This window comes from Trematomus bernacchii, unplaced genomic scaffold, assembly GCF_902827165.1.
Source record: "Trematomus bernacchii unplaced genomic scaffold, fTreBer1.1, whole genome shotgun sequence".
NCBI lineage: Eukaryota > Metazoa > Chordata > Actinopteri > Perciformes > Nototheniidae > Trematomus > Trematomus bernacchii.
Genome location: NW_022987910.1, coordinates 1,745,953 through 1,758,799, shown reverse-complemented (window position 1 = coordinate 1,758,799; position 12,847 = coordinate 1,745,953). Strand labels below are relative to the sequence as shown.

The window sequence follows — 12,847 nt, the reverse complement described above, 5'->3', positions numbered from 1 at the left end:
AAACAATGGAAAATGAGAAATCTCCAACGAGGCGTTTTGGGGCAGCATAGACTGTGTTTTACTCACTACAGGGTGTACTTTGAGGGTTTTTGACTCTGCAGACCGTTTACATGCATAAAAACCTTCATAACACACAAGGGGACGGGAATAACCGGAAAAGCATGACATGGGCCATTTAATTATTGAAAAAGGATGAAAAACTCTAGTCTAAATGACTCTTTATGTGTACTTAATTATACATATTTGTTCCATCTCTAATGTCTGTTCATATAATTAATTTCTCTGTTGTTGGATATGAATTGGATTTGGAATTCAAATCTACTGTGAGTTTCCCCATTTCACTTCAGTCCACTGACCTGTTGAGCACAGTGTGCCATCAGAACGGTCTTTCCTGTGCACGGGCCTCCTGTCACCACTAGGGGGCGCTGCTGTTCACTCTGCTCCACATAGGCTCTGACTTCCAGCAAATACAAATACCCTCCTGTAATGCAATGTGACTGCAAATGTTGTCTATATCAGAATGTCACAGGGAAAATAGATCATACAATATCCCCAAAAATACATTTAAAGTGGTTATACAACGTAATTTACTCAATTGTAGAGTAATTATTTGACTTAGAAGAGATCTTCCTCTGCTCTTAATCCTTTACGATGCCAAAGCTAAGATAAAACAGAACAAGTAAAAAATATATTGAATAAACTGCAAACCGGTATTGAATAGAAAACACATTTATTTAGTTTGTTAGGTTACAAAGTTACGAAAATAATACATTTCCTGATTAACAAAGATTTTGTTTTACTTTGGTCACACAAACATAAAATATTAACTTACATTTTAAACTTGTACAACATGAACGGAAGAAGTCCTTAATGCTAAGAATGTCATCATAATGTTTCAAAAGCATGGTGCTCAATCCAGAGTGGACCTACTGTAACAGTGACAGAAATGGCAGTAGCCTGATTTCTGGACACACAATTTGTGGAGAATGATTTTAAAATGTTGGCCCACTATACACTTTAAAGTGTTGTGTTACGTCAGGCAGTTTTTATTCATTTTTAAATCTTTCTTCCCTATTCAAATGTGTGTTTATGCTAAAACACCGGTCATACCTATAACAGAGTACCCAAAAAACATTATCAAATGATTTCTTAATATGTCAACATGTTTAAGTGCAATCAAAACAAATACAAATAAAATACATCCATAACTGTTTCTCAAACTACTGAATAATAGAATATGGACTGCTGATGAAGCTTACATTTGGCAGATTATTCTGACAAAAATAACAACTCTTTAAATGGTAATAATGCAGACTTCATTACTTCATTCTGTAATGTCTGCTTTCTTACAGAAGCCTCTGTTGTGATTAATAGCCTGGAGGAGCCTGGTGTGCATGGTCCTCTCGGCCGGGTACCTCTGGTAGACGGGCAGTAACAGCAGACGGTAGCAGGTGAGGGATTCTGGCTTATCGATCTCGGTGGAATCGGGCAACACTGCGACTTTCATCTGAACGCTCTCCATACCCAGGAAGGGAACACGGTAGGAGCCGGTGACGAACACTGATAACAAATAAAGAATCTTAAATTAATGAAATACAACTTCATAGAACACCAAGGAAGCTAATACTGATAGGGACTCCACTTGAAACGTAATAAATGATGTCAATCATTTATGATACTTACGAAATAACTTTTTCTTTTCCTCCGCGGTCAGATTCTCAAACACCTCCCAGAAGGTCACAATGTTTGGATGCCTGTCATGGTAGTCTCCTTCATACACTGTATTCTGTTTGGAAATGACATGTGGAAAGTTAATTTACATCTCCCCTACAAGCACTTAAACACACAAAACTGTAGGAACAAGCAAAAATAACTGAGCATATCTTAAAGGTCTCATAAAATTAAGTTAAATACCTTTTTAGGTTTATTTAAATATTTTTGAAGACTACTAGAATATGTTTAAATGCTGTAATGTTCAAAAAACCCATTATTCTTCTCATACTGCCTGCCTGAAAAGAGCTGTATTCAGCCTCTTATTGAATCTGATGAACTCCTCAGACCCTCCCTCCCAAAATAGCTCAGTCTATTCTCATTGGTCAGTGTTTCCCACTAGCTGTCGATTGTAAAATGGTATCTCAAATCTGATTTGCTCTTTCTTAGACAGGATTTTAAATATGTGGATCAGCAGAACATTTGAATTATTTATTGCTGAAACTTTCTGAGTATCTTTAGTATATATGTATATGTCTGTGTAAAAGATGTGAAAAAGTGCATATTGCATAATGTGCCCTTTAACTGAAACAGTCACTTAAACAAATACCTAAAAAACGGGTCATCTTGCTCTCCATATTTTTCTAATATATTCTTATTTCAAATGATATATCCTCAGACATAAGATAAAACATTATTCTGAATATCTGAACTTCAGCAGACCTTCTTGAACACCTCCCAGTCGTAGTTCTCCTGGCCCACCATCACTGCCTGCAGCTCCTCGGGCTGGAAGAACTCCACCACATCGATGTCACACACCTTGAAGAAGCCTTTCTTGAACGCTTCAAACACTCCCTCCACTGATTTGTTGAAGGCATAGTTGACGTAGGCGTCTACAAACTCTTTCCTATTAAAACATTTCATAAAAGAATATACAAAAGATTAAACTGAGCGCTATTGAGTATCCCACGCCTAAAACAATTCTAAATGTTTCTTCTGTAATACACTTTACACAGAGCAACTCAACGCTAAATCTTTAATGAAAGTAATGTATTATTTTATGACAGGTTTAACTGTTTTAACTGCTAGATGGCAGCAAAGATTTGCAGTTGACGTAAGAATGGATCATTGTGTGTTTGTTGACAGCATGCACTGCTGAATGGCAAGAAATCTGTGAGGTTGTCAAAGACACAGACTGACAGAAACTAAATACATGTTTAAAGCTTGTGAGGCAGACTAAAGCTGTGCAGATCAGATTGTTAAATACAGCAGTTAGTACCTGTTGGACGCGGTCACAACTTTCCCAGTTTCTTTCGGATCAAGTTCAACTGTCTCTCCGCCCCAGGGCACCTGGTCAAACACACGATTACAGCCAGAGTGGAATATGCAGAAACACATGTGGGGAACAGAGCAGAAGAATGTCTTTCGAACTGCGATTGAGTAAACTTACAGTGAAAGTAATGTCCATTTGTTTGACCTCATCAGGAGGGCAGTCCAACAGGAACTGCCAAGACCTGCAAACAAGAATGTCAATAATACAAAAAGATCAATCTAAAACAACTATAACCTGCAAACTACAAACATTTCAGAGAAAGAATATATGTGAGTCTTACTCTCCCATGACAGGGTCGAACTCCTTCATGTCGTCCAGTGAGGGTTTGACCTTGAGCAGCTTCTTGAAGAGAACCAGTGGGAAGCGCAAGTGAACAAGGTTGTGGTGGTAGAGAGCCAGGCCGCACAGAACGCCAAACAGGAAGTAAGTCTTCTCCTCTACTTTTGGCTGTTTGGTTTATGACAAAACACATGATTAAGATTTGGTAGGATTCAATAATGATGAAAAGGTCAAATGTAATGTTATACATTCACGTCTTTGTTTATAAGACTTTTATAGTAATCACCTCACTTGTATGTTAAATTCAATCAAATGAGGAATTTAATAAGTAAAAGTATAGAGGACTGGGCAGTATATCGACAATATACCAATATATTTTCAAATGTACCAAGCAGCCCCTCCAAGAATGAGCAGCAGGGCCGCCCCATCCACAAAGCTGTGGGATATGTTAAGCAAGAGAGGAAAAGAGGTCTTTCATTTTGCTCACAATCTTTTTCCTAAAAGTGTTCGAAAGAACATCTTACATGTGGCTAACGGCCCCTACACACGGCGGCGTGCATTGAAGCTTGCCGGCGGGCATGTCTGACGCTCGACCAACAACCAATCACATGAATCTCCCGCCCCGGACACACAAGCAGCGGTTTGATTGGCTAGAGCTTGTACTGGCATATGATTCGATTGGCTGACGCTTCCGTCGAAGCTTCAAAAGCAGAACATTGCTCTACTTTTGAAGCGACGCTTTGCTCCCACAATGCAGTTCGGCGAAGCGTGACGACACCCCATTCAAAGTGAATGGGCAGAAGCGTTGAAGCTTCAACCAACGCCGCCGTGTGTAGGGGCCGTAAGACTTGCAACTAAACATTTAGCCCACTTTATAAAAAGTACCGATATATATATATATATATATATATATATATATATGATGTATATGATGTATTCAGTCTTAAAAATTGTTTTAAAGGTCCCATGTCATGCTTTTCCGGTTATTACCCGTCCCCTTGTGTGTTATGAAGGTTTTTATGCATGTAAACGGTCTGCAGAGTCAAAACCCCTCAAAGTACACCCTGTAGCGAGTAAAACTCTAACACAGTCTATGCTGCCCCAAAACGCCTCGTTGGAGATTTCTCATTTTCCATTGTTTACTTCCTGGGTACTGTGACGTGTGAATACCCAGAGGCCACACCCTCTGCCAGCATTTCACGAAACAAAGCTTCACAAACCTTTCAGTGATTCATGCCGGATATGTACAGCGTAGGGCACTGAAGAACGATGCTGTTCCTACTTTGTTTGGACCAGCGGGAGATTCGGGTACACAACCTGTAAGTATTCATTGTTGTTTGTGTATTTATGATGTTTAAAACAAACAAGGTATCTACCACGACTGTTTAAATGGGTAAACGTTTTTCGGGCTACTAAGTTGGGATCGCGGAGAAATGCTCTCTGCAGACCCATTCTCACAGCGTTATAAACCTTTTTCTTACTCAATATCAAGCCACACTTATTGTTTTTACTTCGGCTGTGAGTGTTTGTGTGTGCTCAGGATGAGTTTAGCTTGTTCTCGCTGTATCGCCGACCCGGAAGCCTGTCCGCTCCTCGCAGCAGATCGCAGCAACGAGCCTCGCAAACGTCCCGACCAATCAGAGCACACTGGGCTCAGAGGGAGGGGGGGGGCCGGAGCTCCAACAAGCCGTTTAGGACAGAGAGTGAATACCGGTGAATACACATACTTTACAGAGATGCTGTATGAGAAACCAATGTGAGTTTGGAAAATTGCACAGTATAAATCTATTTTAGTATACCTCAACAATGGAATTATGATCAGTAGAAATGGCCATGACATGGGCCCTTTAATTTAATTAATGGTTTTGTGTTTAAATATCGTGTCTTACCCTGACAGGGAACCAGGCCAGAGGGTTGCTCTCATTGAACATGAACATTTCAGACTTGGGAGACATCAGCTCTTCAAACACTTGCAGGAAGAAATCTCTTTTGTAGACATCCATCACCTTCGTCCTGTCTTCATCAAATTGCACCTTCAAAGGATCAAATCATGTTTTCATTATTAACAGTCCTTAAACTAAATCAGTATCAGCTCTGGTAAATAAAACTTCCTGTCATCCATTGTGGGCTTAGAACTAAGACACTCCAAATGCATAATTACTACACCAACAACTCCCCTTACACAATCCACTAATTCATGCTATTGATGGGCACATTTTAAACTTAAATGTTTACTGTATTGACATTTTGCTCCAAAAGAAGTCAACTGATTTTACACAAAAAGTAAAAAGTACTGAGGCAATGAAAAATATGCTTTTAAGTAGCATTGTGGGGAGCGTAGGATACAGATGTTGAGTTTTGACCCATTACAGAGAGTAGATCTTCCGATATCTCAGCCTACGTTGCTGTGATTTTGACAATTTTTACTTTCTTGTGAATCCCACAACATATGGAAGTGCAAAACTAAATGGCTGAAGTATCCATAAAATAACTCAGAAACTAAGTATAAAAAGACAAGGGCTACAAAATGTTGCCTCAGGCAACTAAACATGGCAACATTGTGTAGGTATGTTGTAGTATGTTTACCAAAAGCTCCCTTTTGAAGGCGCAGTGGTCGGCCGCCCCCAGCTGCCTGAAGGTGTCCTCCACCAAGTGAGAGCGTCTCAGGGTGAGCTGGAAGACCGGCGCGGGGGCGGAGTCTGGGCCGTCCAACCAGAGCTCTTCAGGACACGCCAAGGCCAGTTCATGAAGGACACCCTGCACTTTCTGTAATTACAAAACCTTAATATATCTTTATCTTAATAAAGACATCTACACATTGACAGATTGGTTCAAATGAATGCTCAAAACAAGAAACAACCTCAGCTGTATTATGACAAATAACTAAATAAGAACTTCAATAAATTGATTAGAAATTATCTAATGTTACGAATACTGTACCTTTGAGATGAACGCATAGCGGTTAAAGACTGCCACCTTTTGAACCAGAGTGAACAGGAATGGGTAGCGGCAGAAAATGACGGGTGTGTCGACATCATCCTTAAAGGAAATAAATTGATAATAATAAATAAATAAACAATTTCAGCAAGAAGCATTTCAACAGAAAATGCTCAGGATAAAATCACAAATAGTTCGGAATAAGTGCAATATCTCGAAAATGGTAAAATATGTTTTTACCTCCTCTTTGGAAAATCGAAACCAAAGAGCAATGTCCTGATCTAGCAGCACATTGTCACTGATCTCCTCTACGTAGAAGGTGCTCGGTGGGACTTTGTAGGACTTTCCAGCTTTGTTTGTCTATAAGTAAAACACACGTTTAGCCTCAGAGTTCATTCTGATCACCCATAAAGATTGAACAATCATTTTTCCGACCTCTTCTGGGAAACGACAAAGCTTTGCTAGAAAGGGCCGAAACATCTGCCTCGAAAGGTAGCAACATTTCAGATGAGTTACAGGGCAGACTGTAAAATAAGCTTTCTGACACCAGCAAAAAAACTAAAAAACTTTTTGGGGCTGGTTCAGATAGCGGGGAAAATCTGTTTTTTTTATCCTTTTATAAAGGATAAATGTTTTCCTTTCATGTTTGGTCCTGAAATAAAAAAATTAAAAAAAGTAAAACGGCACTCACTTTGTGCAGCATCTTGAGGACCTCCACCAGGTATTTGACTCCGGGGTTATGAGTTACCAGGAGGCCATTTCTGAGCAGGAAGGCCAGGGCCTTTTTGAACACCAAGATGTGCTTCATCAGTATGGAGGGTTTCAGAGTGGACCACCAGCGTCCTGAGAACAAAAGGCATTGTCCGTCTTGTATTAGACAGCTCAACACACTGCAAGTAAAAAGCAGATCTTCACCAACTTGACCAAATTAGCAAAACATTTAGAAGAAAAAAACACTGATGCACATCGCTCGGACATGCCTGTTGTTGCCATGTTTTTTGGCAACAACAACGTGTACATTTCTTGATCTGACAAAGTTATTAATCTGACTCAACAATATAATATATAATATACATATCATTAATTGTAAGGCTAATGCTATGTTAGCTGGCTAATGCTATGTTGATTGTTACTTTCAGAAAACATAAAAACCAGTTAATCTGACATTAATGATAAAAAAGACTATTTTCAGAATGTGTTTATCAGTTAACAATTAAGTAAATTAAATATTATTTATGCATGCTAAAAATCGACTGGTTTTAAACCAATAAACTATTTGCAGTCTATTGTTGTTTTTGAAAGTACCTTGGATCATTACAAAACCAAACAAAATACTTTAGAAAAATGTTGCTGTAGTTTACTTAGTGTATCTCGAGTCTTCTCCTGCAGATCAACAATATTGATCGCCAGCGCCAACACCGGCTGCATGACATTACACTCCTCTTGGAGGAGGGGACACGTCAGCAGAATCAGGAAGATTTCTGGTGATTTTAGGAGACGGCTTGAATTGCAGAGCAAGCCAATCAGGAGTGTAAGATCTACCTGCAAAACAGAAATTGAGATTACATTGTAATGTTTCAACAGCATGAATAAGTTTGTGAAAAAAACAATTTAGTGGCTAGTTTGAACCATTTCCATGCATAGAAGGGATTTAGAGCCTTGTGGGTCACAACTGTATATCTCAGTTCACGTCTCAAGCAAAAGAGAGTAATGCATGGCGGTAATTCAAACGTCTTAACTGATTGTTTGATCCATGGCACTGCCAGCATCTGGTCGAAAGCTTCGCTAGCTGCATCAAGGTCCACAGTTAGAGCACCTGCTTCTGATGGAGGCCCACTGATATCAAAAGCAAAGTATTAAAACAAAGTAGCAGAACCAGAATGAGTTGATGGGATTCAGAAGATTTTATAATTCTTCTTTTGTTAAATCACGAGTTAAACAATAGAACTCACTCAGCCTTCGTGAAACTTGCAACAAGACTTGTGTTTGTCTGAAACATGGAAGATATTTCTCTGTTGAATGAAAAGAAAAGGAGGGAAACCATTAAAACACTGTATCTACTGCTGGATGTATGATATTTGATATGTGCAGCTACATAACTCCAACCGTAATTAAAGTATGAAAATAATGACCTCTTTGCCTCTACGTTGCCATGTGTCATTGACAGCCATTGTTGAAGTTTGGTCTCATCAAGTCGCCCAGTTATCTGTCCTTTGTCAAAACGCTTAACGACAGACATGAGATTTAACAGATTTAAGCTCTGGTAAAAAACTAACATTATATCAAGGTAAAGAAAAAACATATATATATATGATCAAATCTGCAATAACAATGGGCCTTGTGCATGAATGTTTTCTTATTTGTATCTTGTGTTTGTTCCTGAACACAGCAATAAGATGAAAATAAGAAAATCCTACATGGGATTCACACAACATGCTCTGACAGCCAAATCTGTTCCATCTTGAGTAGGTTGATGAATTGCGTTTGATCTTACATTTTTTGATGCGTTTGCCTAGCAATTTTCATTCAGCATAAGGGGGAAAGCCCCACTAAAACCATATAAGGGCATCAGACTTAACAGTTAAGATCAAATCTCTACCTATAGAAATTATGCATGCAATATGCACAGTGAGTCTCTGAAAATATTACCTGTGGAGGTGAAGTGTAGGTACAGCTTGTATTCCACCCAGCTGATATTTTCAAGTCTGCTTAAACCAGGAAAAAATACATTTGTATATTTAATTTATCTCTTTTAGTTTTACACTACTTCTACCATAAAAAGGACATTGATTATAACTGCTGCTAACTAGACTTATATTCTCTGCTAAGGATACTATTTCTCCAATATGCCTTCACAAAGCAAATAGTTGTATGTTGCTATATTAATGCACTTACAAATCTACTAAACACCACCCTGGCCATACTGTACATACACACCCTTGGGGACGGCTGCCACACTTTCAGTGGTCCATGGAAGAGATACCAGAGTGGGAGTCAGACTATTTTCTGTTCGTCCTGTCCCAATTTGACCTTTGGCCCCATCACCAAAAGCCCACAGCTGGCCAGAGGAGGACAAAACCAGTGTATGACGTCTGGGGGACAAAAACAATTGTGATTGTAAATCTGTAAATCAATAAATCCAATTATATTTATATAGCTGTACACATCAAATGTAAAGTTTGTCTCAGGGAGAGGGAGGAGTAACAGAGGAGGGATCCCTCTCCCAGGATGGATAGATGTGCAATAGGTGTCCTTTTTATTGTAAATGTAATGAGCTAGTCACTCTAAAACGCCACAATACATTAAGCCTTTCTTAAATGAAAACACTGTTTTCACCTGCCACAGGAAATGTGTGATGCAGGTCCATCCAAAGCGTCCACCAGTCTGGGTTTCACTTCATTATTAGAGGAGTTGTGACCCAGCTGACCGTAGCTTCCCTCTCCAAAAGTGAAAACCTTGCCGTCCTAGAAATCACAGCGTCACATCATATCAAAAATAAGCAACATCCTAATATTTGTATTATGTTTACAATGTAATTAATGACTGGTTGAAATCAGAAGATTTAGTACCTTAGTTAACACAGCAGAGTGTGCTTCTCCACAGCTTATGAAGGAGACACCCAGAGGTCTGAGGGCGGGGTACCATGCAGATGTTGAACCTGCCTGATAAATATGATTAAAAATAGAATAATGATTATACATACAAGCTATGATGGTCTGTACAATTTAAAAACATTTTTATTAAAGCCGTCGAGTCTTTTTTTTTCTCTGGACAGAATTCCTACATGTGTTAACACAAGGCTTTTATTCTGAAATGTTACCAGGCTAAGGTTGTGGAAAGTGCAGTGACTCAAAAATGAAAAGAATACCGGCTTTTAATGGGCGAGAACTATTATTTACAAAGGAATACACATTTCTAACTCTATTATTTATGGCCATTATGAAAGTCAAACACAATGTAGAGGGGCTGATACAGTAGGAGCAGCCCATTAATGCCTCTGTGTGGACACTACAAGCATGCGACAGGTGTTCAGCGAGGTGGCTGTAACACACTGCTTACACGGGCAGTATGTCTTGGGTGTGAGTGTAAAATGTTATGTTTCCCTCTCCTTTTCTGTAGGTGGTCCAGATTGTGTAGAATTGGCCTAAAAATGACAAAAGCCCTCACTTGCATGGACAATTTGCTGCTTGCTGACACAATTTAAGTACACAATTGTTACCCTTCTCATCCACCCTGTTGAGACCCAGCTGGCCAGATTTATTGGCCCCGCAGCAGTACACCAGGCCTGGGAGTGTGAGGAACAGGGAGTGGGTCGCTCCGGCCGTAACCTGGGTAACCGCTACGCCGGTCAGAGCGCGCACCAGGTCAGGTACAAACTGCAGCGACACCTCCTTCCCCAGGCCTAGCTGACCATGACTGTTCGAACCCCACGAGAAGACATTGCCTCCTGAAAAGTGAAGAGTTATTTAGTTTACAACACACTAAAATTGTTCAGAAGCTAAAGTCAAATTAATATGTTTTCCTATTTGGATTAACCTTTTGATTTAATAATGAAAACATTTTTTTACATTCAACATTTCCTGTTTTCTGAATTGTGTTGCACCTTTATCTTCCTTAAGCTTCAACAAGAACATTTACTTTGCACTAAATTGGCACTGGGGAATAGGGAAACTGGCACAGTGATAAATTGACATTAAGATCTAAATCAAATCATTACGACATTACACATAACTAAATATAACAAACTGTGGAACAAACACTGTGACTGTTGCATATCATATCAGAAAGATAGCATCAGTATGTGCATTGTCATACCTTTAGTCAGAGCCAGAGAGTGGGAGTTTCCACAAGCAACTTGAATCACAGGTATTGGCAGTGGCATCTGCACATGACTGCATGTTGACGAGACAATAGAAAGTAAAAATGATGAAACCTATGCCTACTTTCAGTGCAAAGTATACATATTCATATATTGCTGCTTAGTGTGAGATCTTACCTTGGTCTGTTGTGGAGTAGATTTGGTAAAAGGCCTCTCTGTCCGTCCTCTCCTGCCCCCCAGGAGAACACCTTTCCAGATGCACACACAGCCAGACAATGGTCCTGACCACAAGCTATGGCCACCACATCGCCCAGCCCCTCCACACGACCTTATACAGGGGGACAGAAAAGAGGATAACATATCATATTTGGAATAACAATATTGCCCATCTAATACTAAACAAATCAAGCAAAACGGTTCCAAACGTGCTATCAACTATACATAAGAAAAAGTGACAATGCTCGTAAAAAAATGGTGGAAAGTAGGCTACTACTAACTAACTACATTGCCTTAAATGTAAAATGTTGAGTTCATTTACTTACTGATTTCATTTAATGCAATGTTATTCTTTTACAATGTAGGTCATCTTGAATGCAGGACTATATTACACTGTATTTTTTTTATTTAAATTATCTTAATTATTGTACTGCCACTAATTCCCACAAACCCGAATACATCACTGTAATGAATGTTCCACTTTCCCACCTGCACTTGAACATCACGCATAACTTTCGTTGTCTTCACTGACATGGGGTAAACGAAACTGAAACGTAGCACAGCTGAATGAGCTGCACAACAAGTTCATTTATGGATTTCGATGCAGCCTCATAAGATAATGATTAAACACAAGATAAAGTAAATGTAATTGTCTTGAAAGACGAAGAACCAAATATATCAGATACTGTATTCCTCATCATATATCCTCAAAATATATTCAATTTAGATAAAAAATGTCATGATAAAAAACACAAAACAAGTTTTTATTATTTTATGGGCTACTACATGGATATTTCTTGTTATGTCGAGATTCTGCAGCCTACCTGTTGTTCTCCCATCTTTACGGTTCTTTCGTCCAAGTTGTCCCTGAGAGTTGTTTCCACATGACAACACGCCGCCCTCCCCGTTGAGCAGTAAAGTGTGCTGGTCCCCGCAGGAGATGTCGGTGATAACCCCGGGGACCGACCAGGACACCGGGCTGAGGGCCGTCTGTGGACCGAGCTGTCCACTGGAGCTGTCTCCCCAACAGTACAGCTGCACCATCATATCTCCACCTGGACTCTGTCTGCAGCAGTGATGTGTCGGTCGCGAACGAGCCGATTCTTTTGAACGGCTCTTTGGTACGAACGAGGGGAACCGAGTCGTACTTGGTGAGAGCCGTTCTTGTTATCGTTCAATCGTTGGTCCGCACTCACTGCCTGCCAAAATCCACTCACCTTTTAAAAAGCTTGATTTTGTTCCCCAAACGTATTCTGTGAAGACCCGCCCCTACTCTGATTGGTAGGTTTCAGCACGAGGAGTGAGATGGGGTTGGTCTTAACGGAGAGAGAAGTCATAACAAGTGGTACAGGACAGGTAGACGACGTGTTTTTCGGATGGAAAATGAGCCAAACGCGAAAACGCAGCAGCATTTGGATTCACTTCAACCAAAACCCAGGCAGTGATAAAGCGCACCATTTGTAAAGGCAAAATATCCTTTAAAGCAGGGTCAACAAATAATCTCCATCGCCACTTAAAAACACACTATCTAATATTAAGAGTTGCGTGAATTT

General features: G+C 39.8%; 1 protein-coding gene across 1 annotated transcript; it reads right to left on the bottom strand.

Moving 5' to 3' along the window:
• Window positions 1–713: 713 nt before the first annotated feature.
• On the bottom strand, window positions 714–12,387 carry LOC117470433 (probable E3 ubiquitin-protein ligase HERC3). The gene is given in 24 exon segments (XM_034115211.1): window positions 714–1,560; window positions 1,684–1,786; window positions 2,434–2,617; window positions 2,990–3,060; window positions 3,161–3,224; window positions 3,324–3,490; window positions 5,212–5,355; window positions 5,909–6,088; window positions 6,263–6,361; window positions 6,500–6,619; window positions 6,951–7,102; window positions 7,621–7,801; window positions 7,999–8,095; window positions 8,212–8,271; window positions 8,392–8,483; window positions 8,909–8,964; window positions 9,197–9,351; window positions 9,596–9,723; window positions 9,829–9,897; window positions 9,899–9,921; window positions 10,479–10,706; window positions 11,075–11,151; window positions 11,256–11,406; window positions 12,119–12,387. Coding segments are annotated over 24 exon segments (3,060 nt in total). The 5' UTR covers window positions 12,342–12,387; the 3' UTR covers window positions 714–1,324.
• Between the last annotated feature and the right edge of the window lie 460 nt (window positions 12,388–12,847).